The 27,825-nt window shown below is 38.3% G+C and overlaps 1 protein-coding gene across 1 annotated transcript in view; it reads right to left on the reverse strand.

The window, feature by feature from the left end:
* Positions 1-27,825, reverse strand: part of SRPK1 (SRSF protein kinase 1) — an 81,989-nt gene that overhangs the window by 2,589 nt on the left and 51,575 nt on the right. The window contains 9 exon segments of the mRNA XM_004267677.3: positions 1,395-1,487; positions 6,030-6,099; positions 10,620-10,727; positions 18,143-18,243; positions 19,209-19,628; positions 20,017-20,230; positions 20,658-20,683; positions 22,028-22,193; positions 23,171-23,277. Coding sequence (XP_004267725.1) covers positions 1,395-1,487; positions 6,030-6,099; positions 10,620-10,727; positions 18,143-18,243; positions 19,209-19,628; positions 20,017-20,230; positions 20,658-20,683; positions 22,028-22,193; positions 23,171-23,277 — 1,305 coding nt within the window.

Raw genomic sequence — 27,825 nt, forward strand, 5'->3', positions numbered from 1 at the left:
GCCATCAGAATCTAATCCTTCTCCATTCACAAAGCACATCTCTTCTCTAATGCATTCCTTGGAAAGAAGAGTCTCCATTTTTCACGAGGGCCTAAAAATTTTAAATAATTTTTTTCTCCACCATTCCAGGATTTTTTGTCCCAATCAAACTGGGCAGGCCTATCAGGAACTAGGTATTCACTAAAATGAATATTAAATGCCTATATACTCAGCATGGTCTCATACAGTGTTCAGAGGCAATTTATCACCACATACCAAGAATAATTTGCTTGTACTCTTTTTTTGGCTCAATAGTTTAGCAAATGTTGCTTCGAAATAAGGCAGTAATTAAAAAACAAAGAGCTAAAACTATGTCAAATGTGTAAAAGTAACAAAACTAAAAGAACAAATAAACTTTCAGATACAGCTGCATCACACTCTGTACTATTCTGGAACATTACTTTTTGCCTCCTTGAAACAATGTTTTTTTAAAAAGACAGTCAATGATTAGTGACTTGTTAAGGTAAATGCTGCTTTAAATTTCTTTTCTTACATGACACGTATTTGAAGTCTCTTCTGTGGGCAGTGAGTGCCTAATTACCTACTTGGTATATGCCATTAATTTGACTTTGCACACAAGGAAGAAACTATGAAGCACTTCATTTTCCTGCCTCAAAGAAAAACATTAAGAAATGTTTCTGAGGATGCCTGCTGTCAAGTGTTGAGAAAGATGGTTTTTCTCAGCACTAGTGTAGAGGTTGTGAGGAAAAAGGGAACCATGGAAAAAAGTCCAGACAGTTTTCTAGTCCCTTCTAGGTCAGGGTTTCATACTTAAGCTTTTAAATATATTTAGAATGCATAAGAAATTCGTATTTAAATACGCCAACATATATTATCTAGGCAAAAATTTGAGGTGAGAGTTTTATCTTGTGTTTTCTTCACTAATAAGTGATAACATAACTTACGCAATTCAAAGTATAAAGTTAATTCATATGACTGATGTGTTGAAGTGACTGTGTTAGGTATCACGGACTACAAGGTGAGATGTAGTCCTGCCCTTAAAAAGCTGAAACTACTTGCCCTTTGATAGAACTGCCTCAGCAAAATCTGCCCATTTTTCAGAAGTCCTGTAGTAGGAGTAATCAACCATGTGCCAGCTACTATACACATAGTAACGAATTTAATATGAAGTAATCTCCATTTATAAAGCAGCAAACTGAGGTTGTGTCAAAGGCCACATAAGCAGTGGAGCAGCTGGGCAGTCTAGCTCCAGGGTCTGCTAAGTCACAGCTCAGCATTCAAGGTAGGACCATCCTTCTGTATGTGTTGGGAACACGTACCCAAGCTGTACTTACCTCTTCATTGTTAAACACTTTTGTCCCCTTAATGTCTGGGAACAAACACATTTATTTTACCTTTTTTGGTGAAAAATTCCTTGGAATATTTTCCTGCCACAATGAGCTTGCGAGGCACCTTCCCCAGAAGTTCTATGATCAATGCAATGTGATCTGTATGTTTCAAACATTTCAAGAGGGGGAAAAAAGATATACATAACAGGGGTAACAAATGCAGTTCTAGATATTGGCAGAAAGAGTAGCATGCACACCTCTTTATAAAGCATTTCAGCTTGCTTTCTGTCCTAAATGGGAAGAAGAGGACTCTATCCATCTAATGGAGAATCCAGAAAACCATTAAAAATCAGGTACCCACTCCAGTGGGACTTGAGTGATAAGTAAAAACAATCTTGGTGTGAATGCTCTGCTTCCTGAAGTTGCATCCCTGGGGCCTAGATGAAAACTCATGTTAACAATACTACCTCTGCGATTGAAGAAGTCCTGTGAATATTTCCCACTGAGGGCAAACCGTCTTGGAATTCTGCCTATCAGCTCTATAATGTGCGCAATGTGGTCTAAAATAGAAGGGTAAGAAGAACAGGATCAAGGACAAGCTGTAAAAGAGGTTTTTCTATGAATAGCTTTTTCAAGAACTAGCTGTTTAAAAGTAAGTACAAATAAAACCGAGGATACTCAAGGGAAGCCTGGGAAGGCCAAGAATTATTTCCGGTGGTTTGTCACTTGATAGTAGTTGGCAAGTCCCATTCTGGAGTTTGGAGGCTTATCTATAATATTTTATTTCTATTTTGTCTATATCTAGGTCCAGGTGGGTTTTTCAGCTAAGCTACAAGAGTGTAGCAATATGCTTTACACATTCTAGGACAGACATTTATTTATAATAGTGCTCTGGGCTTCACAGAGTAATAATATCACTTTAAGAATGTTCATGACAAAGCACTCACATATGATCGAGTTTTCACAATTACCCTGTAAAACAGGCCAAAATTTAATACCCCATTTTAAAGGTGAAAAGTGGAACCTCTGGGAGAACGGCATACTTGAAGCCACAAGGCCAATAAGAGCTAGAACTCAAATGAAAACCCCTATCGTATCATGTCTAGTCCAGATGTTTTTTCGTTTTGTTTTTTAATTTAAAAAATCACATTATTAAAGAAAAAATGAGCACAAACATTTAAAGTATAGCTACTTGACTATCTTTGGCCACTAAAATGTTTACATCATGTAGTGTCTTGTAACTGTCACAGCAGGCATATGGACTGTGAGCACTGCCAGGGAGGTGGGCAGTCTGCCACCAGCAGACGAGCTTGGGACCAGCCAGCATCCACACCTACAGACAGGTCTATTACCTTTTTCTGCAGGTGACAAAAAGTAAAAATATGAAGAGGCTTTAAAAAGTGATGGCTCCTAGCCACAAAACAGCTTTAAAAATGACTTTAATCCTGTAGTTACAGAATCCAGGTCAAAAGCAATCACTTAAAACTTCCAATAATGTATCTTAGGGTAAAATCATATGCTAGAGACATACACTTATCTGGGAATTTGTGAAGGTTTCAGGTCACATCTATTTCTCATGTAAAGGACTCAGTGGTGTCATTTTAGAAGAACTTTATGAATTCACTATAACTTTTGGGCAGTTTTTACTGAATTTATGGTTTGGTAACAAGTATTTGGCTGCCAAAAAATTTCTGCCAATTTTAGGCAGGATCTGCAAGTAAATATCTTTGTATAAATTAATTATAAATGAGACTATAATTTGTCTTCCTGTAAACTTCCAAGTAAAGTATTGGTTCTTTTAATATTTTTCCTACCAAGGAATTATTTTTCCCTTAAAATTGTTATATTACTTTAAATTCCAGCAACCTATCTCTGGCTTATCAATTAATCATAGGATTAATATATCTGACAGGCAAAATTATCAACTATTATTCCAAGATTTAGGGTTGTGGAATGTCCCAAATAACAGAGGACATGCTACTTAGGCCCCAGTCTTACCAGGACTTGTAACACTATGCATATACTAGCCAGGGGATAGGGTTTGCTTTTTCCTGCTCCTATGGGCCAAACAGTAGTAATCTGAGGTTTTATCTAAGGGCTGGAATAGGAGGGAATAAATTAGGATATAAATATCTAGGGTAACTGGTTCTCCCTTTTCCCTTACTTGAGTCTTTTCATATACATTTCAATTTTCAGGTTTGGTAGCATAAGATCCTGTACAATGTAATTCTAGCCACTATATGAGTCTGTACCACACACTATTTATAGGGAATCCAGGGAAATAAAGAGAAAAAAGTTAATTACCCTTGCAAACAGATTTGATAGGGCATTTCTAAAACGATGTTAAGTCTACAGCCCCAAACTTATAACCCAGAAAAAAGCAAGCAGATAACAGGGAAAAATCAAGTGTGTACACAGGTAGTAATTACAGTCAAAGGGGCTTATATACAGAAAACGTCCAAACTGTACCCACTAAAACAGGCATATGGCTATGGTGATGAGTTAGCAGAGCATTTTTCAAACGGTACTTATTAGGAATATCAGCAGGCCTTACTAACATTGCCTTTTGACATCCCAGGGGACCAGTTTGAGAAATAGCACTGTTGGTTCCATAAAGCAGAACCTGATTTCCCCAAGAATCAAGGAAAGCACAGAAAGTAAAAGATATATTTTCTGCATCGGGAGGGTACACTGGTAGTGCTCTCTCAAAGTAATCCCCATTAATCCTGAAAACAAAAGCGCCAAAACTGTATAATAAAGAAGGTAAAACATTCCTTTAATAAAGTTTTCTTATTCACATTATTATTTCATCTAGTTACTTGAATGCCACTATGATTTTTAAAAAATCATCACACATTTAGTTGTCTGCTTTCACAGCCTCTCAGAACATCTGACGCCTTGGGCTTTTCCCACTGGTATTGCAAAATATAAACCAATAATATTTTGTTTTAAAATGGAATCCAAATGTTAGTATCATTTAAAAAGAAAAATACAGCTTTAATTTTCAGAAAGGAGCAAAAAGAATGCTGAATGTTGTACAATTTATATAGACAAATAGGATATATTCTCTGCATTCAAGTAGTGTGTATCTGATAAAATCGACTTCCAAATAAAGTTGCAAGCATAACTGGGCAACAAGTTGATGAACAGGCAGATCCAAACTGGGTAAAGAATGAATCACTGATTTACACAGGAAGGAAAATGACTAGATGTTTTATAAGAAACCTGGCAAATATTGGTTTGGCCAAAAGGTTCCTTCGGGTTATGACGTAAGAGGGCTCTAGTAGCACTTACGTGTCTTTAACTTCATTCAAAACAATTTTGTTAGATTGTATGTGACAGCTTGTCTTATCAGTGTGTGTTTTAAAAAAAGACTTATCAAAATTGGTGAATTTTTGTGAAAAAAGCAACATTTTCGGCATATTATGCTTTATTATTTCAAGAAAGGTTAAAAACACAACTGAAACGCAAAAAAAGATTTGTGCAGTGTATGCAGAAGGTACTGTGACTGACAAATGTGTCAAAAGTGGTTTGCAAAGTTTCATGTTGGAGATTTCTCGCTGGATAATGCTCCACGGTCGGGTAGACCAGTTGAAGTTGATAACGATCAATCGAAACACTGAGAACAATCAATGTTATACCACGCAGGAGACAGGTGACATACTCAAAATATCCAAACCAAGCGCTGAAAATCATTTGCACCAGCTAGGTTATGTTAATCGCTTTGATGTTTGGGTTCCACGTAAGTTAAGCGAAAAAAACCTTCTTGACCGTATTTCTGCATGCGATTTTTCTACTTAAATGTAATGAAAATGTTCCATTTTTAAAACAAATTGTGACGGGCGATGAAAAGTGGATACTGTACAATAATGTGGAACAGAAGAGATCGTGGGGCAAGTGAAATGAACCACCACCAATCACACCAAAGGCTGGTCTTCATCCAAAGACGGTAATGTTGTGTACATGGTGGGATTGGAAGGGTGTCCTCTATTATGAGCTCCTTCCAGAAAACGAAACGATTAATTTCAACAAGTACTGCTCCCAATTAGACCAACTGAAAGCAGCACTTGATGAAAAATGTCCAGAATTAGTCAACAGAAAATGTATAATCTTCCATCAAGATAACGCAAGACCACATGTTTCTCTGATGACCAGGCAAAAAATGTTACAGTTTGGCTGGGAAGTTCTGATTCAACTGCCGTATTCACCAGACATTGCACCTTCAGATTTCCATTTATTTCAATCTTTACAAAATTCTCCTAATGGAAAAAATTTCAATCCCCTGGAAGACACCTGGAACAGTTCTTTACTCAAAAAGATAAAAGTTTTGGGAAAATGGAATTATGAAGTTGCCTGAAAAATGGCAGAAGGTAGTGGAACAAAAGGGTGAGTACGTTGTTCAATAAAGTTCTTGGTGAAAATGAGTCTTTTATTTTTACTTAAAAACTCAAGGCACTTTTTGGCCAACCCAATACAAGTTTTAGTTTAACCAACTGTGGCCTTTTCTCTAATTCTTATATAGAATTCTTTAATATCTATTATAAAATATCTAGGATACCTAATATTTAACATAAAATATCTTATATTTCTATCTTTTCTGGGACTTATATATACTTAGCACACTAAGAAGACTAAGGCTCTTCAGTACTAGCAAATTACATTAGCCACCGTGCACAGACATCCTTGGTTGAGGGGACTTACCTTCATCTCGAGTGTACTCTTCCCCTGAATGAGGTTCAAATAAATAGTCGCCTGTGGCCAGTTCAAAGGCCTAAGAAAAAGAGGAAAGCTTATGAAAGCATAAAAAAGAAAGACGTTTGGGAAATTTACTGCTATTTGGCTCAATTTTAAGTAATTTTTTCTTCTTGGAAAACCTGCAAATGATTATTTAAAAAATTCTCTAAGATTATTCCTAAAAAGCTTTCCTTTCACACCTGTACCTTAATAAAATGGAGCAGGAAAACTGCAAAAACTCAGTTAATATCAATATGTGGATTATTCCAAGCCCTGTACACCCCAATCCTTCAATCAGTAATTCAGCTCTCTTAAGTTTCTCTTTTTGCTCAGAGAGGGGCATATCTAAGGTGATTCTAAGTTATTAAATTATTAATGAGATAAACATGAATAACTTATAACTTCACATGGCTAGAAATTAACATTCTGTATCTAAAATCAAAACCAAAAAAATTCAGACATTTTTCTACCTATGACTCTTCAGTGTTTGCTAAAAAGTACATTTTTAAAGTTTTGCTTTGGAAAAGCACTGTCCCAGATAGAGAGTCCCCAATTCCTAGGTCTACAGAAAAAGATTAAGTATAAATGGAGTCAGGAGCTACTCATATTGACCAGCAGGTTAGCATCCACCAACCAGGAAAAGGCACAAGTCCCCTATAACAAGAAAACGTCTTGTAAACAGTGTTTGAGAGGGACTGAAAAAGTGATTTCCTCAGGAATAAGTGTCAACCAGTACAGAAGGACAGCGTGTGAGTGACGGGGTTGTATTAATTTTTCACTGACTAAAATTAAACCAAGTAATTTAACAGCAGCTTTAAAAAGGACCTTATTGATATAAAAAGTATAGTTATAAGTCAACTGCTAGCCATGGGTCAGTTTTGGTTGACTCAATGGTACTAACCAGCCCAGACAATCTCAAGAACTGTGGAGTGGATTTAGTTGGGGCACATTCTCAATTCAGACCCATGTCTATCTAGGTCTTGGTGGTTTGCCAGTGTTACGATAGAATAGTCTTTCTCAAAAAATGTATAACTTGGGCTGTACCACTACCCAGAGCAAGGCCACAAAAGCAGAAGTTTCAGGATTGTCTCTAAAATGTCAGAGATGCTGTGGCTTCTTGCTAGGCATAGCTTGTTTTACATGCTAGCAGTTTGTTATGAAACTGAACTACACTGATAGAACAGATACCTGTTTCACCCTCTAATTATCCTGAGGTTTACGGTCTCAAAGCAGAACAGAAACAATTTGTGATTCTTATTCATCAAAGTCTGTCAGTCTCTTCTGAAACCAGTACTTTAATTTTTCCATCTCATAGTAGGGGATTCAGTGAAGATATTAAAGCTAAAAAAAAAAAGTAGATAGTTTTCTAAAAGTTTAAAATATTCTAAAATTTTCCACCTAGATACTTACAACTCGTTACCTAAAGTTCTCTAAAAGAACTTTATTTTTGGAACATAAGGTAGTTGCTAGTAGTTACAATTTTATAAATAAGATAACAGTAAAAAAACCAAACCAAACCGAAAGATCACAACATCAGAAATGAAAACTAGTAGAAACTCTAGATTACAAAACACCTAGTTAAACATCTTTCCTTTACAGATGAGAAAACTGACCAGAACAGAAAGGCCAAGTCCATCCTAGAATCCACGGCTCCTGGTGCCCACTCCTGTGCTTGTCTCACACTGACCACAGGGCCTATTTTACGTCAGTCAGGGTCATGCTAACAGACAGAGGCAAAATCAGGGAAGGTATGATAAATCCAGTGTGCTGGTACATCCAGATAATGGAATATTATTCAGTGACAAAAAGGAATGAGCTATCAAGTCATAAAAAGACATGGAGGAACCATAAATGATATTACAAAGTGAAAAAAAGCTAAACTGAATTATACTGTATGATTCTAACTATGACATTCTGGAAAAGGCAAAACTATAGAGACAATAAAAACATCAGTGGTGGCCAGGGGTTGGCAGGGGGTGCAGATGGATGAAGAGACAGAGCACAGAGGATTCTTAGGGCAGTGAAACTATGCTGTATGATACTATGGTAGTAGATACATGTCATTACAAACTTGTCAAAATCCATAGAACGTTTGGAGAATTTTAAAACATCTATTCTTTATTAATTCTTAATGCTCTTCACAGAGCATTCCCTTCTTATAACTTTCCTTCTAACTTTGTAGTCTCAATCACTGAAGTGGCAGGCAATCTCTCAACTTGCCTTTTTACCTCAGAAAGGGTCCCAATCTTTCCATCAATTAATTGTACTAGATGAAGGATGATCCATCTCTCCAGGCACTTCTGATATTCCAAGATTTATTTTTATTCTCTGAGTATGGTGAAATTTAAAGCACGTTTTCTACATCTATTAGCAAAATGAGAGAAATTTGGGGGAACAAATGGGCCTCAAGTTTTCATGATATTGTCTCAAGTCAGGTAAGTGCTTTCCCTCCTTTGGTCAAAAAAATTCCTGCACATGAGCTGGTCCAAAGAGGGGCCAAGGTTAATCCACCCCCCTTTCATCTTTTTTGCCTGTTTGCCTTCTTAAGCCTGACACTGTACATACTATGTTACATAGCAAGCAGGACCTACTGCCCTCAATTAACCCACTACTAAGAACCACATCATAATAAATCAGATGCCACCTACAAACTAGCTGTATTTTGTATGGCGGCATCTCTATCAATTATTTCCTCTACCAACTCAATCCAAATCAGATTCCTCAACACAAAGCTTTAAAGTATGGCAAGAAAGAAGATTTTCTTCCAATGTTCTTTCATCTTGTGCACACAATACCAAATCATCTTCAATTTAGACAGCCCTCCCCCTTAAAAGACCACAGACATGCCATAACAAAATAATTTAGAAGGTCATGCCATATTGACAACATGGTTTAAACTTTATTATCTTTGGAAGACAAAGGTTTTCAGGAATGTGGGCGTCAAAGAAATCTATGACACAAAACAGGTTGGGGCTTCTAGTCTGTCCTTTCTCTTTTAAGTTTTCCCCAAAGTTGATTATAAATACTAAATGTTAATTGAAATGACAGTTTAATATGTTTCTGATTTAGTTCACTCATTTGATGGTCCACAAACATTTATTAAGTATTATTGTATACTAAAGAATTTGTTTGATCTTGTTCCTGTTTCCCGGGAGGAAGCCTCTCAACTCTTGGGCTTTCCAAGTGATAAACGCGCCTTTTGTTATTCATGGTGGGCCCCTTCGGACCACACTTAAGTTTATACTGATGAGGTGACTCATAGTGGGCCCCTAGACACAGTTTCAAGAGGGGGGTTGGATATGCCACCAAGTTGGACAAGACCAACTGTGCAATTAGAGGGTTGAGGTTTTGGGCTGAGTGTTGTCAAAACTGACCTCCCAACCTCTCAGGAAGGGAAGGGGGCTGGAGACTGAGTTCAACCACATGACCAATGATTCAATAAATCATGCCCAAGTAACGAAATCTCAGTAAAAACTTTGGGCACCTAAAGCTTGGGTGAACTTCCCTGGTTGGTGATACACACTGACGTACCAGGAAACTGATGTGTCCTAAGAACACAGAAGCTTAACCTTTGGTCCACTCTCAGACCTCACTGTATGCATGTCTTCATTTGGCTGGTCCTGATTTGTAACCTTTATATCAAAACTGAAATGTTTTAGAACTTCCCTGAGTTGTGTGAGTCATTCTAGCAAACTACTGAATCTGAAAGGACAATGGAAACTCCCAATTTGTAGCCAGATGGTCAGGAGGTGCAGGTGGCCTGTGGACCCCAGAGCTTGCAGCTGGTGTCTGAAGTGAGGGTAGTCTTGTGGAAAACTATGCCTTTAATCTGTGAAGTCTGTGATAACTCCAGGAAGTTAGCATTAGCAGTGCATTGCACCCCCTCAAAATGTCCCAGGCCCTGCACCAGACACTTAGCTATACATTATAGACATGGTTCCTGCCAGTACTTAAAATGAGTGGAAGAGAAAAAAGTAAATCCACAATTACAAATTGAAGAGTACACTCCACTTCAGGAAACAATATAATATGTTCCAACATGAGGCTATCTGTGGGAAGTCATTTAATATCAACTAAGTCTGACTACTTGAGTAGTTGCCTGACAAGGTCAAAGCAGCAACTTATGAATCCATGGATGACTGAGCTTCATATCCTGTGAGGTGCAAAGACGGCTGAGTGACTGCTAAACTGTACAGAATGAAGCAGTTTCCAGGGTTTTCCCTAATCTGAAAATAGATCAGAGCTGAGGGCAAGGGTAAGAGTAACTTCTCCTCATCAAAAGCAGCACCGTGTCTGAGCAGTTGTTTTTAGCCGCCCCGCAACCCCAATCTGTAGTAGGAAACATTTGGTTCCTTCACCTAACAGGAATTTGGCAGGAACCGAACGGAATGTCAGATGTTTGTAACTAAGCTTTTAAATTCAGACCTCTCCAGACACAGGATTCAGAGTGCCAGTGATGAGTCAGAAAAAAAATCCTTTTCTGTTTGTTAATCCACTGGTCTACTGAAATTAGCGAATTACCACGTAACAAGTTAAAGTCAATGGAAAAAACATTACCATGCACGCTGTGCTCCAAATATCAGCAGGGGTATTATAGCCAGATCCTATCAGAACTTCCAAGGAGCGATACTGCCTTGTCTGAATATCTTCAGTGAAATGTTTGTGCTGAGTAAATGAAGAAAGAAACAGTATTTAAAAATTCCTTTATTCTAAAAAGTAACAAGTCATGACTGCTTAATGATGGAGATTAAAATAAGTTCACCGAAGCTTTCCCCAAACCAAAGTTCCCATGTGGCTAATTTCTTAAGTATCATTTAGACGTTATTAGCTCCAAACAGCACTTTTCTTTATATGCTGTCTACTCCAAATTATTTCTCTAAACATGAGTCTGAACTTAATATAGATACACAGGTTAGGGAATAACAATCGCTTTTTAAGAAATGGAAAACTATTACCCCAAACAAAAATTAAGTTGTTCATTTGTCTAAAATTAATAACTTGTATTTCAACAAATAAATGATACAAATTTAGGTTCAGTTCAAACTCTTCTTGCTGTGTGCTCATTATAGGAAAATAAAAGATGTAAGTTTCAAGTTTTAAGAACCTTATAAACACCACCTATAAAGACTTCTTGCTCTCATTCTCTTTTGCCTCCCTTACTCCTCCAAAAATATCAAATACGAATCTTGGGGAAACAGAGACCATGTTAAGCACCATGGGGATGCAATCAGCAAAACGTTTCTTTAACACATGTATGGGAAAGAAAGGGAAAACCTCTATATAAAAGCAACTTAAAAGACACAGTACCCAGTCTGGCATTCATGGATTTTATTTGGATCTTGTTCTAAACCAACAAAATTAGAGGAATGTTTATGAGATAACTGGCAAAACTGACTTAATATTTGATATTAGTTAACTGTCAACCTTTTTAGGTGTTAACAATGGTGTCATGGTTACCTAAAAGAATCATTTTTTATTTTTTTTTTATTATTATTTTTTTTTTTTGCGGTGTGCGGGCCTCTCACTGTTGTGGCCTCTCCCGTTGCAGAGCACAGGCTCCGGACGCGCAGGCTCAGTGGCCATGGCTCACGGGCCCAGCCGCTCCGCGGCATGTGGGATCTTCCCAGACCGGGGCACGAACCCGTGTCCCCTGCATCGGCAGGCGGACTCTCAACCACTGCGCCACCAGGGAAGCCCAAGAATCATTTTTTAGAAAGCCATATTTACAAATGAAAATAAGATGCCTGGGATATACTTCAAAATGATCTCGAGTGGGTGTCAGGGTGGGGATATAGGTGAAAAACAGGCAATGAGTTGATAATTGCTGGGTGACACTAGTATAACAGCAGGGGAGATCATTCCACTCTTTACTTTTGTATAGGTTTGAAATTTTCCGTAATAAAAAATAATACAGAAAAAAGAAGCTTCAAATGAGTCATACACAGGAAACAAAATTCAGAAAATATTAAAACATGTAGTGTGAAAGATGATTTTCTAATCCTATTAAAATTTTAAAAAACAAACAAACAAAAAAACAAGGAACAGCATTTGTGAACAGGAGAAATTAGGCAGAGAAACCTTCAGGTAGAAAAACCAGCATTGACCAGAGCTCCACAGGGTACTGGACTAAGTTTGCAAAAGAGCAAAAAGTACTTCAGGTGGAGGGAACATCATAAATAAAGGCACAGAAAGACATTTGCTAAAGCCAAACATAGCTAACTGCTAGGTTGAAGAGTTTCAATTTCATTTGGCAGACAAGAGAACACCACTGCACGTTAGTAAACAGGACAGTGTACTGTAAGAAGACTGATAGGACCTCTGAGAACACCATTCCAGTAATCTTCTGGTTTGTGGCCAGATCTAGGCTTAGTAATGAACATCTGAACAATGGCTGTGGAAATAGGGAAGGAAGAGTTAAAACCAAGGACATTCACAGAAAGAATGAGCACAATTTAAAAATTCAATTCAAGTGGGAGACAAGGAGGAAGAGTCAAAAAGAACTCTGGTAGAGGCTGTCGACAAAAACACGGATGGAGAGACTTAGAGAGGGAAGTGGTTTTACAGGAAAACAATGGGTTCAGATACTGAGTTTGAAATGGAAATGTACTGCAGGTGATACAGTTAGAAAAATGAACATGCTGTTCAAGGGAGTTGTCTTTACTCATCATGCCTCACTACTGCCTTACAAATACACTGTAGATGAGGTCAAGAATCAGCAAAAGTAAAGAAGGTGGATTGGAAACATACACATCCACTCACTCCTGAAACTCCACTTTTGTAGCGAATCCAGCATTAATTTTTTTTTTTTTTTTTTTTGCGGTACGCGGACCTCTCACTGTTGTGGCCTCTCCCGTTGCAGAGCACAGGCTCCGGACGCGCAGGCTCAGCGGCCATGGCTCACGGGCCCAGCCGCTCCACGGCATGTGGGATCTTCCCGGACCAGGGCACGAACCCGTGTCCCCTGCATCGGCAGGCGAACTCTCAACCACTGCGCCACCAGGGAAGCCCCAGCGTTATTTTTTTCTTTTCTTTTTTTTTTTTTTTGCAGTACGCGGGCCTCTCACCGCTGTGGCCTCTCCCACCGCGGAGCACAGGCTCTGGACACACAGGCCCAGCGGCCACGGCCCACGGTCCCAGCCACTCCGTGGCACGCGGGATCCTCCCAGACCGGGGCACGAACCCGTGTCCCCTGCATCGGCAGACGGACTCCCAACCACTGCGCCACCAGGGAAGCCCCCCAGCGTTAATTTTTAAAGCATAAACTGACAAAGAGAAGACAAAGGAGTCAGAGCAATACTATTTAGAAGCTGGAAAGCAGAGAGATCACTGGCAAGTGTCTTAATGGATCCAGGAAAGCTGAATAATAAGCCACTGGTGAAAGCGGAGAAGCAGTGTGAGGTATTCCACAGTAGTCCTCCCAAGGCTCAGGATTCGGTGGTATCAGGTATCTCTGGAAGTAGCGGGGAGGGTACTCCAGAAATCTGCTTTAGAATATCTTTTAAAGAAAGAGAGCTCCAGAACACAGGGCATGATGCAGTATAACAGCCTTTCCCTGGCCTGACAGACACTTAGAGGGTTTCTCTGGAGTGGGTAAGACAGTTTCTGGAGGATGCTCGGCATGGTTGAGGGGAGAGTACTATCCTGAAAACAGGGAAATTAAGTGACTACATGTAAATTGCATGTTGAACCCCAGTTTTCTTGCTTAACTCAGTTTCCAAAACACTAGCAGCCAGGCATTCACTCCCCAGGTAAGAGATCTGAGGAAGACTGTAAATTTTCTGCAGGAAGTATGACCAATCCAAGACCCTGACATCTGAGGATGAAATGAAATAGCTCACACAAATCATTTTATAGTGAATGACAGTCAACAAGAACCACCCAGGCACAAAGCTTCCAAACAGCTTTCTGGCACTCCATTCATATGGTCAGTTTTTTGTTTAATGATCCTGAACAAAGAAGGCAAGAGACACTATGTAAAGAAGTAGAGGACTTCCCTGGTGGCGCAGTGGTTAAGTATCCACTTGCCGATGCAGGCGACATGGGTTCAATCCCTGGTCTGGGAATATCCCACATGCCGTGGAGCAACTAAGCCTGTGCGCCACAACTACCGAGCCTGTGCTCTAGAGCCCGTGAGCCACAACTACTGAGCCTACGTGCCTCAACTACTGAAGCCCACACGCCTAGAGCCTGTGCTCTGCAACAAGAGAAGCCACTGCACCACAACAAAGAGTAGCCCCTGTTCACCGCAACTAGACAAAGCCTGCATGCAGCAACGAAGACCCAATTCAGACCAAAAAAAAAATCAGACACTTGTGAATTACAGGTTGATAAAATGAATATTTAAAAAAAAAAAGAAGAAGAAAATGTCAAAAATGAAAAAATAATCAATATCCTCTCAGAGATAATCAGGGAACCAAAGAACTCTTGGAAAGTAAGGATATAATAGGAGAAATAAGAAAAAATAAGGCTTAAAAGAACAAGCTGAGAAATCTCCCAGAAAATAAGCAAAAAGAAAAATCTAGAAAATAGGAGAGAAAGAAAATGAGAGAACCTGCATAAATCTAACATTTGAATAATGAGATGTCAGAGCTAGAGAATTAAAAAAGAGAAAAAAAATCAAGAAAGAATCAAAACCAAAGAACCAGAGTTTCAATACTGAAAGTGCACACTGGGTCCCTTAGCTAATCGATGAAAACAGACCTCATGAGGCACATCGCTGTGAAATGATCCTGCAGACTTTCACAGGGGAAAAGGCTTCATACAAAGGTCCAAGAATCAGAATGACTTTGGTCTTTTAGCAGCAATAAGACAGGAAACTAGAAAACAATGGAGCAATGACAAACATTCTGAGGGAAAATGATTTTCAACCTAGAATTTTACATGCAGCCAACTGAGTGTAAAAACAGAATAAAGACATTATTAGACATACAAGCATGCCCACTCCCTCAATCACACACACCCTTTCTGAGGAAGCTACTAGAAGTTGTATATACTTCAAACAAACAAACAAACAAAATAGGGAGGGTAGGAGATGCAAGAGGGAGGAGATATGGGGATATATGTATAGGTATAGCTGATTCACTTTGATATAAAGCAGAAACTAATACACCATTGTAAAGCAATTATATTCCAATAAAGATATTAAAACAAGCAAACAAACAACAAACAAACAAAAACCATGATGGAGTAAACCAAGAAAGAAGATCAGAGAGACAGGAAACGGGATATAAAAATAATCTCCAGGACATTTATGAAAGGAAATCCCAAGTGTCAGTGATGCAGCAAGCTACAGGGCAACCCAAGAGATGAACACAAATTAGCAGAGCACAGGTTCCAGGATAGAGCTCTTTAGGAAGAAAAAGTTGAAACAATACCCAAGGTATCCATGTGTATTAAAGTGTAATCATAGCACTGGATCAAAGTGTGGGGTGGAATTAAGTGATAAGTAATACAAAGACAACTAAGCAAATGAAACACAGTGTTAGGCAGAAAGGGAAAAGGAATCATACCACAATATATGCTTAGTTCAGCTGAAGACAGCGTTAGAGTCCTAATAATGTAAACATGGAGTCATTTAGCCAAGTCATATTAAATTGACAAGATAGGGGATGGTTGTAGTGGTAGATAAGTCCTACTTTCGAAAAGGCAGAAATACCTAAAACTGAAAAAAAGAATTGGAAGCAATATACCCAATTTATTTATTAGCAATGCGAAGGTAAATACCCTCACGTGGGGAGTGACAAATTGGCAAAGGGAGGGGGGACAGACTTTTGAATCAAAATCTATGTAAGTGTCCCTAAACTATATATGCATGTGCATAACTGATGAGCAAAAGTATAATATTTGAAAAAATCAAACTCTTTGAAAATCATGTAAAATTCCATTACCAAATACCACATGCTGCTGTGCTTAAGAGACCAACAAGATGTGAGATTAGACCAAGATCCAGCAGGACAAGGCACCCATGTCCAGTTCACCACTGTCCTAGTGCCCAGGTCAGAATATGTACCAATATATTTGCTGAATGAATAAATGGATGAGAAGAATGTAAAGTCATTTTAGCACAGAGACCCATTAAAAAATGTATATAATAGTTGAAGAGAGAGAGATTAATTCTGTTGTAGTAAAAATGACAGGAAAGACTGCACCCAAATAAAGCAGAGTATGCCAAATGCATACGCAGGCATGAAGGAAGGTGTTCCAAACACAAAGGCAAAGGAGGTTGAAACATGATGTGAGCAGAAAACTGACAAACGTTTGAAGTTTATACTATGTGATATTTGTTACAGAGGCAATATTTTCCTCTGTAATTGTTTTACTTGAATATTTAATGAGCACCTCCTATATATCAGGCACTGATCTAAGTACCATAGATACAGCAGTGAATGAAAAAAATCTCTGCTGTGATGGGACATACATTATAGCGAGAGGGATATTAAACAAACAAATATCTAGTATCAGATTGGGTTAAGTGTTGTGGAGAAAAAAGAATTGAGGGAGGAGAGGAAGAAAAAGAAAATGGGTGTAAAGAGTGGTGGTTTGCTAATTACTGTATGTTAGGTGTTCAGGGGAAGATCTCCCTGGGTAAGATGACATCTCAATAGGAACTTGAAGAAAATGAAGGAGTGAATTATACACATTATCTTGGGAAGAGAATTCCAGGCAGAAGAAATAATAAGTGTTTTTTGCTTGGTGGTGTGTGGGCCATGGTAGGGACTTTGGCACTCATTCTGAAGGAAGCCACCACAAGGTTTTAAGAATATATGACGTGACTTGCATTTAAAAGGATCACTCTGAGAGCTATGTTGAGAACAGTCAGTAAGAGGGAAGGACAACAGAAGAGAGAAGTGAGGAGGCTAATGTAACTCACCCAGGTGAAAATATATGGTGGCCTGGACTGTCTGGTGGCGTGGTGAAATAATTCTAATTCCTTGAAAAGCTTTTCTACATTTCTATCAGTCAGTGCTAAGCACTGACTTCAGTTTTTCCACAAAGTTATCACAATATTCTAGAATCGATATTGAAAGTGAGATCCTTCTAGGTTATGAACCACTAGATATAGGATGTCATGTGGAATAGGGAATTTGAAGTACAAAAGTAAACCTAAGACCTATTAAAGTGGATTTTGCCTCAAACTGTCTCCAATATCCCTGTTTACAAAGCATACAGCTCTTTGAATAGTATCATTTATGTGCAAATCATTCTATTGTAGATTTTTTAAAGATATTCATTAAAAATAACACAAAAGGGCTTCCCTGGTGGTGCAGTGGTTGAGAGTCTGCCTGCCGATGCAGGGGACACGGGTTCGTGCCCCGGTCCGGGAGGATCCCACATGCTGCGGAGCGGCTGGGCCCGTGAGCCATGGCCGCTGAGCCTGCACGTCCGGAGCCTGTGCTTCACAACGGGAGAGGCCACAACAGTGAGAGGCCCGCGTACCGCAAAACAAACAAACAAACAAAAAAACCACAAAAAGCATTCTTAACTAGGTAAACAACAGTATTAATATGACACTATATGTCAAAAACCTCCTTTAAAAAAAGTACCCAACTTCTGACTTAGTAATTTCATGTCTAGTACATCCTAAGGTCAACTTCAAAAGACTCATGAGCAAAGATGTTCATCACAAAGAACTGTCAAGAGTATGTAAAGGTTATAGTATACTGGCAAATATCACATAACCAACTGAATTTGATGTAAATTTCTGGTTGACAAAAGTGTTCGAAATATATTAAATGAATTAAAAGGTTACAATTAATAAGTTAGATGCTGATTTTAAAAATAGGGGAAAGTATGAACGTGGGTATTGAGAGTATGAAAGTCAATGAGGATATAGATAAAACAAAACCGGCCAGGAGTTGACATTACTGAATCTGGGTGACAGGTACCTGGAATAGGGGCAGGATCATACCATTCTCTCTACTCGTGTAAATGGTTAAAAGAAAAAGTAAAAAAAAGTTCACTAAAATGTTAACTGGCAATTTGGGTATAGAACTGCAGATGTTTTCTTCTTTTAGCACAACTAAGTCCAACTTCTCATCTATCCCCAGTCACTTCAAAAGACTGAGACAAGTTTCACTTACCACCCAACAGGCATTTCCAAGATCAGCAATCTTCACTTGGAGCTTTTCTGCATTTTTTGGCTCAAGGGGATTAACAAGAAAATTTCCAGCAGTGGATTTTCCTATAGACAACAGGTATCATCAATAAGACTGTTCAATGAACACAGAAATCACCAAAGGTTAATGAAACTCTACGAAGTAATTCACCCAGGTCCCCAACTGGCAACCTACAATAAATTTTCTAAAATAAACCAAGTAAAGCAACACCCTGACTTCCCAGAATTAAAACCTCTGCCTTCACAGCAACAAGTAAAATGCTGTATACTCACTGTTTAACCAATAAAAATCAAACTGACCTACACATTTACACATTGAAGGTGACTTGGACACCTGCTGTAAAGCTATATTTATAACAACAATGGTACTTTTAGTTTAGAAATTCATGAAAAATTTTTTTCTATGTGGTGAATTTTTTTTTTTTTTTTTTTTTTTTGCGGTACGCGGGCCTCTCACTGTTGCGGCCTCTCCCGTTGCGAAGCACAGGCTCAGCGGCCATGGCTCACGGGCCCAGCCGCTACGCGGCATGTGAGATCTTCCCGGACCGGGGCACGAACCCGTGTCCCCTGCACCGGCAGGCGGACTCTCAACCACTAGCGCCACCAGGGAAGCCCCCTATGTGGTGAATTTTAAAAAATTGTATAGCTGATTTACAACATATTAGTTTCAGGTATAAAACACAGCAACTCAGAATTTTTATAGATTATAATCCATTTAAAGTCACCAAAAAGTAATGCTATATTTCCCTGTGCTGTACAATATATCCCTGTAGCCTATCTGTTTTATTATATATGGTAGCTTGTTCCTCTCAATCCCCTACTCCCACCCCTCCTTTCCCTTCCTCCCTCTCCACACTGGTAACCACCTATCATTCTCTATATCTGTGAGTCTGTTTCTGTTTTGCTGAATTCATCTGTTTTATTTTTTAGGTTCCACAGATAAGTGATAACATACATTATTTGTCTTTGTCTGTCTGACTTATTAGAAATTCATGAACATGTTATGCAGGGAAGGAGTACTAGGGAAGTACCTTTGTTGTCTAGTGGTCCATTATGTTCTTGCTCTTGCTCATCTTCACAGGGTATCTCTGCTCGAATGCTTTCTTGAAGTTGGCTAATGTCCTGTGCACTGAATGACCGGTCTACATTTGATGAAGACTGGCACATCATGGTATCTGACACCTCAGAGGTTACAGGTGTACAGGAGTCTGTTTCTTGAGATGTGCTGCTGTCTCCATTTTGGGAACTTAGAAAACTAGGTTCCTGCTTCAAATTTTGGACATCACAGCCATTAGCATTATGTAGATCCTCTTTAAGCCTCAATGTTTCTTTATTATTGTTCTCAGTATAATTAACGACTTCAATTACTCCATTGCAATTTATTTCTGCTGCACCACCCTCTACACCATGTTCCGTAAGTGTTTGATCCTGGTGAATGGTACTTGACTCTTCTAAGGAACAAAGACAAAAAGGATGTACGTGTATGCATATGCGTGAAAGAACACAAAAAAAATCTCTCCACAAGATTAAAACGTTTTCTAGAACTTATACAGGGTGACATAAAAACATGACTGCACATCTAAAATCTATTTATGAAAGGACAAAGATCTTCTTATTCTTACCCAATTGCTAAATGAGGTCTACGTTGCATATCCTGAGAAAAGTTAGAAATTACATTTGAATATTACCTACCTAACATTTATGACAAATTCTGTATTCTTACTGTATAACGACACCCCCAGAGATGTTGTATATGCATGAAACCACTATATTATAAAACAATGATAAATTAATGTTAAAGTTTGCTATAAAGTAATTTTTGTGATGCTCTATTTATACCAAGTTTTTCTTGGGTCATTTTATTAGGTGGGTTCTCTTTCAAGGGTCTTTCAACAGGACTCTCTGATTCTTCTTGCTTGTTTGGTCTTTTTTGTCCAGGGCCCGACTCTTTCTCCATTTCCTCAATTTCCTGCATTCGCTTCTCTAGTAATTCTGCCTGGCGCTTCTGCTTCTTCTTCAATTTCTTCTTCTTATTCTTTGACATTTTGTCAGCCTGGGTGGAGATTACAAACAGATAAAGCCTTCAGGTGGCTAATCCATTATCCCCAGTTGGAGATAACTGTTAATTTTAATTACTTCCTAGTTAAATTCCACTCTTGTCCTAACATAGCACTTAAGCTTTTCATTAATTTAAAAAATGCAGATACTCTCAAGAAACCAAATTAAAACAAAATTAACAACAAATCTTGGTCCTCTGAACAGTCTGTGGGGCTGGTCCACTCTCATGCTCAAATTTATGGAAACCTCACCAGTACAAACTTGCTGAAGATGCACAGGAATTTATTGGAGAAAATTATAGAAGTGCAGGAATATATTTTTTTTTTGGTTTCCAAACTCTAAATAAACTGTGATCCATAACAGAAGAATCCCTGCCCATTGCCCATAGATCAGAATTAAATATAGAAACACCTTATACTTACTGGTTTAGGCTGGGGTGCAGTACTGACTGAAAAGAAAAGAAAACCAAGTAAGAATCCTTGCATTCAGCAGGCAATATAAACTAAGACACCCTACCAGAATGAAAAGTCTTTCTTGTACAGTTTATATTGTAGAGAGAACTACTGTTTTTAAGCAATTTTGGTAGAAGCAACATTATTTTTTTTAAAAGAACAAACAATGCATACAAAAGTCAACAAACTTAAAATAAATTTTAATAAATTCTTCTCCAGATAGCATCAATATATGCAAAGAACCAAGTCCTCCTTTCTGATTTACATCATTAATGCTGCTAAAAACTCATTCCCATGTACTGCTTAAAACAGAAAAGGATAGGCAACAACCCTCTCATCCCCACCCAGGACTAATTCTTCCCTGTGACACTTGTCAGTTTTAAAAGGAGAGTGGCATCAAAAGCTACAGTAATTTATTACATAGCATGTTATGGATATTAGTTTAGCTTAGGTGGGAGGTAGAATCTTCAGTCTTCCTTAAAAAAAAAAAAAATTTTTTTTTTAAATTGTGGTAAGAAACTTGTAATATACAATTTCCCTCTTAACCATCCTTAAGCATACAGTTCAGTAGTGTTAATTTCACACAGTGTAACATTTCTAGAACTTTTTCATTGTGCAAAAATGAAACTATTCCCATTGAACAACTGCCCCTTGCCCCCTTTGTAGGTCTTCTTTTTCAAAGGAAGTCTCTGGATAATTGATATTTCAACTTGAGGATCAAGAGAGTTCCTCAAATATAATTAAACTACTAAAATTAAAATCTGTACCACAAATGGAAAAAAATCATCATAATCATAGTAGCCATCATTTATTTAACGCATAATACTGTGTGGCATACTACTAACTGCTTTAACATGAAATTTAATCCGAGTAACTCCTGCATGAGAAAAAAGAAGTCAAGTCATGTGCCCAAGGTCATTAAATGAATGAAGCAAGGAGTCAAAATAGGTATGTCCACTCCAGTGCTTAAACCCAAGCTCTTACTAGCAATGTTATCTTGCCCCTGCACAGGGATCACTGATTCACATAGGTGAGCATGTATGAACATCAAAAAAGACCATCAAATCACAAGAGAAAACATTTTAACAACAACATGAATCAGCTTTTACAATACACAACATATCTGGACCTAAAAGGCACAGTCTTCTTCTCCTATGGGAATAATACTGAGTATAAAAAGTCCTTTGAAGGCTGGAACTACTTCTTATGTAAGTACTTATTGTATCTTACTGTTAAATGAATTAGTGGTGCTTTACTTTTACTTAACTGTCAGGTAATAGAATAAAAACAAGAACTTCTCTTAACTTCTAATGAAAGTGAAGTCCCCAAAGAAAATATACCTGCAGATCCAGAAGGTGGAGGAGCTCCAGATCGCTGCCATTCTGTTGCTTCTGCAGCCAGCCTCCGGATGTACTGTTCATTCACTGACAACAAGATGTTTTCTGGTTTAATGTCAGTGTGGATGATACGGCACTTGGTGTGTAAATAATCCAGACCCTGTAACACCTGAATGGGAATAGAGCAGTAGACTTGCAAACACAAAATACAAGTCTTTCTGGAGAAGGAAAAAATCACAATGCAACATTTTGAAAAAATAAAAATGATATGGTAGTTTTCTACAAAGAAAGCATTTTTTTTAAAGCACAACAAACTTCCCCAGAAAGATTAATTGTAAACTATGAACAAAGGCAAGAGTTTATTTACAATAAAAAGTTCTTCCAAGTTTTACAAAGCTAATTCTATTTGGAGATATTTATTGATACATTACAGAGACGAAGAATAAACAGTTGACATTGTCCTTTAACTACTGAAATGTAGGTCATGAAAGAGATTTAGGTATCTTTAAATTCAAATTTCCTTGTTGATGAAGAACTGAGGTCTCTTGCTTTCCAGTTTGGAGCTCTGTCCAACAAAACACATTATCTAAACAAACTGTTTGCCCTCTGAAGTATTACCACTTTCCTGATGACAAACTTCTTCACTATATATTGAAAGCTGTTTAGAATATGAGAAAATGCTCATGAATAATGTTATATAAAGAGACGGTAATAATCTGACAATTTTCTATTAATATATAATCAATTTTTGCAACCAGAACTTCTAGATAAGGGCTCCAAATTTCTAAAATCAGGCATTACACTCAGCTCCCCATCTAATAATTATTACAGAAGATGAACCTGGGGGAAAATGATTACACTAAAACATTTAAAAACAGAATAAACACAATAAATAGGGGCTGAATAAATAATTTCAGCAATTAAAAAAACCTAGCTTTAAAAATAAAAATTCTATTGGAAATAGGAAACTCCTGACACTTTAAGAATCTAAAAAAATTACCACATACAAACTATTATGTATAAAATAAATAAGCTACAAGGATATACTGCACAACACAAGGAATATAAGCCAATATTTTATAATAACTATAAATGGAGTATAACCTTAAAAAAAACCCACCACATAGAAAATATTAAGATACATACTTGCTGAATAATTTTTTTGACACAAGGCAAAGGAAGCCCTTGATAATTGGACTTGATGATCCACTTGAGCAGATGATGCCCCAAAACTTCAAACACCATGCAGATATCTAGGAGTTTGTTAAGGAGGAAAAGGGTGACAGAAGAGAAGAAAGGGGGCAAGACAAGCTGTGTTCCACCTCAATGAAATTATTATTGTATTCTTTCAGTATAAAGAATTATAGAGCTTGACTAAAAAAGAAAATGTAGCTGTCAATATTCTGACATTCTAAAGGTTAATTAATGCTTTAGTCACAGAAAATACCCAAAATATGGAAAACTCTGGGGTGCTGGTTTATTAATAAAACTATGCACATTAAAACACTCAGTGATAAAAATAAAAGTGAAACATATACATAAAGTTAGTGAAAGCACTAGGCTTACGGTGTTGATTAGTCTCTTCCCTGATGTCGAAACTAACGTCCAGAGTAACAACGCCTACTCTCATAGTATCAAAGCAAGGAAAAATAAATTTGGCTTTAGCGAAAGAAGACAATGTACCAAAACGAGATAAAAAATGTAAATGTCAACATTTAAAAAAAATAGGAAACTGACTTGCTTTATGCTCTTTACTTTACAACACTAATCTTGATTCTACTGCCACCATGTGTTCTCTTATGTATGAACACCCTAATCACGCCTCATAACAGGAATACTCTTTGGGCATGGTAGTGCCAGGGCTAGGGCACTGCAGGGATTTTAGTCTGAAGATGTTGGTATTTTCGACCTCTAGAAGCTTCTACATAAATTGGAAAGTCAAGACATACATATGTAATAATGATCTAGTGCTCAGACTTTTGTTTTTTTGTTTTTGTTTTTGTTTTGCGGTATGCAGGCCTCTCACTGCTGTGGCCTCTCCTGTTGTGGAGCACAGGTTCCAGACGCGCAGGCTCAGCGGCCATGGCTCACAGGCCCAGCCGCTCTGCGGCATGTGGGATCTTCCCGGACCGGGGCATGAACCCCTGTCCCCTGCATCGGCAGGCGGACTCTCAACCACTGTGCCACCAGGGAAGCCCCAGACTTTTGTTTTAAATAAGATTCTATAAGGAAAACCTGTACTCCTTAAAGAAATGGCCAAATCCAGGGAAAACCTGGAATACCTTGCTGTGCCAACAGTAAGGGAACACATCAGGAGGAAACAGCAACCAGCTTGAAGAAGCCACTGGCTGGTTAAGAATCCGCCTGCCAATGCAGGGGACATGGGTTCGAGCCCTGGTCCGGAAAGATCCCACATGCCACAGAGCATCTGGGCCCGTGCACCACAACTACTAAGCCTGTGCTCCTAGAGCCCGTGCTCCACAACAAGAGAAGCCACCGCACCTCAACGAGCAACTATTACCGTTGCTTGCCGCAACTAGAGAAAGCCTGTGCACAGCAACGAAGACCCAACGCAACCAATAAATAAATAAAATAAATCTATTTTTTTAAAAAAGAAGCCACTGGCCAAAGTTGACATTTTAAAGAGTGAAGTTATGAATTAGCTTATAAATTAAAAACAGAATGAATCCAAATGGGATACTAAAGTAAGTGTGTGTTCGGGGGAGGAAAATGTCTTCTTCAGAGAAAAAGTCAACTAATAAATATATAAAGTATGACAGAAATAAAAAATTACCATTTTATCATCATTATAGTAATAACTGAACTGATTCAGATAAGAACCAATGAATACTAAAACTACTAAGTGAAGATTGCTAGGGGAAAAAGAATTCTCACAGTGTCACACTATCACCCCATAGGTTGCTTATTAATTATAAAAGGAAAAAGATACTTTTAAACAGGGAAATCGAGCAGACACTGCCTTAACCATGTAATCAAACATATCATCACCAATGATAAGCACAAATTCACATTATGTGCCCTCTGATGTGATACACTGAGAAAAATAAAACATCATCCATGTAGTATACTTGACAAAAATGATTAATGAACTCAATCATGAGGAAATAATCAGACAAATCCAAATTAAGGAACAATACAACTGGCCTGGATTCTCTGGCCGGTGGCGGGTGGGGGTGGGTGGGGGGTGAGTGAATGCCATGAAAGGAACCGTTCTTTTTTATTTATTTATTTTTTTTTTGCGGTACACGGGCCTCTCACTGCTGTGGCCTCTCCCGTTGCGGAGCACAGGCTCCAGACGGGCAGGTTCAGCGGCCACGGCTCACAGGCCTAGCTGCTCCACGGCATATGGGATCTTCCCAGACCGGGGCACGAACCCATGTCCCCTGCATCAGCAGGCGGACTCTCAACCACTGCGCCACCAGGGAAGCCCAGGAACCGTTCTTAATTAAAGAAGATTAAAAACGGGACATGACTACCTCAGAAAATACAAATCAAAATTACAGGATGATACTATTTCAAACTCAACAGAATAACTAAAATAAAAAGACTAACATGACCAAATGTAGATGAGCATATGGAGCAATTAGAACTCCCATATTATGCTAACAGAAGTATAAAATGGTACAACTACTTTGGAAAACTGGTTGGTAATTTCTTAGAGTTAAACATACATCTAGGAACTTCTGCTGCAGTCAAGATGGAGTAACAGGGACTGGCTTAACCCTCTTGCTTTAAGCGACAACAACAAAATCAGACAAAATACATAAAACAACAGATTTAAAGACCCTGGACAAAGAAGATCTCCCTGAGAGATCACTGTCTTCTTACTGTCTTGAGACTCTCCAAGCAAACCCCTTGAGTTAAACAGACGGAGCTGAGAGTCCTGGGAGATCAAGGCAGCAGCTATGGTTCACAGAACAATACTAGCGAGGAGAGAGCTGCAGAGAAAGAGTACCCTGGAGATCTAAAAAGGGATCCCCCTCAAGTATTCAGTAGAGTAGTAATCAGCATAGGTATATGAGGAAACTACTAGAGGGGAAAAAAATCATCTGAAAGGATTAGAGGGAATAGTGCCCAGCATTCTCACAGAGCTCCAACAGTATCTGCTCTCATCAAAAGGACTAGAAAAATTCAGTTATAGTCATAGGCCAGAAATAAATCCACACATATATGGTCAATTAATTTATAACAAAGGAGCCAAGAACTTACAATGGGGACAGTAATTTCAATAAATCATGGGGGTACATGACTCTTTTTGAATTATGGTTTTCTCAGGGTATATGCCCAGTAGTGGGATTGCTGGGTCATATGGTAGTTCTATTTGTAGTTTTTTAAGGAACCTCCATACTGTTCTCCATAGTGGCTGTACCAATTCACATTCCCACCAGCAGTGCAAGAGTGTTCCCTTTTCTCCACACCCTCTCCAGCATTTATTGTTTCTAGATTTTTTGATGACGGCCATTCTGACTGGTGTGAGATGATATCTCACTGTAGTTTTGATTTGCATTTCTCTAATGATTAATGATGTTGAGCATTCTTTCATGTGTTTGTTGGCAGTCTGTATATCTTCTTTGGAGAAATATCTATTTAGGGCTTCTGCCCATTTTTGGATTGGGCTGTGAAAACCATAATTCAAAAAGAGTCATGTACCAAAATGTTCATTGCAGCTCTATTTACAATAGCCCGGAGATGGAAACAACCTAAGTGTCCATCATCGGATGAATGGATAAAGAAGATGTGGCACATATATACAATGGAATATTACTCAGCCATAAAAAGAAACGAATTTGAGTTATTTGTAGTGAGGTGGATGGACCTAGAGTCTGTCATACAGAGTGAAGTAAGTCAGAAAGAGAAAGACAAATACCGTATGCTAACACATATATATGGAATTTAAGAAAAAAAAAATGTCATGAAGAACCTAGGGGTAAAACAGGAATAAAGACACAGACCTACTAGACAATGGACTTGAGTACATAGGGAGGGGGAAGGGTAAGCTGTGACAAAGCGAGAGAGTGGCATGGACATATATACACTACCAAACGTAAAATAGATAGCTAGTGGGAAGCAGCCGCATAGCACAGGGAGATCAGCTCGGTGCTTTGTGACCACCTAGAGGGGTGGGATAAGGAGGGTGGGAGGGATGGAGACGCAAGAGGGAAGAGATATGGGAACATATGTATATGTATAACTGATTCACTTTGTTATAAAGCAGAAACTAACACACCATTGTAAAGCAATTATACTCCAATAAAGATGTAAATAAAAATAATAATAAATCATGGGGGGAAACCTGAACAGCTACATGCAAAAGAATGAAACTAGACCATTATCTTACACTAGACCCCAGAATCAACTCAAAATGGATTAAAGACTTGAACATAAGACCTGACACCATAAAACTCCTAGAAGAAAACACAGGTTGTAAGCTCCTTGACATTGGTCTTGGCAATATTTTGGATCTGACACCAAAAACAAAGTCAACAAAAGCAAAAATGAAGAAGTGGACTACATCAAACTAAAAATCTTCTGCAGAGCAAAGGAAACAAAATGAAAATGAAAAGGCAACCTATGGAATGGGAAAAAATATTTGCAAATCAAAGATCTGATAAGGGGTTAATATCAAAAATATATAAAGAACACATATAACTCAATAGGGGAAAAAAAACAAATCTGATTAAAAAATGAACCAAGAATCTGAACACATATTTTTCCAGACAAGACATACAGATGGCCAACAGGTACATGAAAAAGTGTTCAACATCACTAATCACCAGGGA

Source organism: Orcinus orca, chromosome 10 (genome assembly GCF_937001465.1).
Source record: "Orcinus orca chromosome 10, mOrcOrc1.1, whole genome shotgun sequence".
Lineage (NCBI taxonomy): Eukaryota > Metazoa > Chordata > Mammalia > Artiodactyla > Delphinidae > Orcinus > Orcinus orca.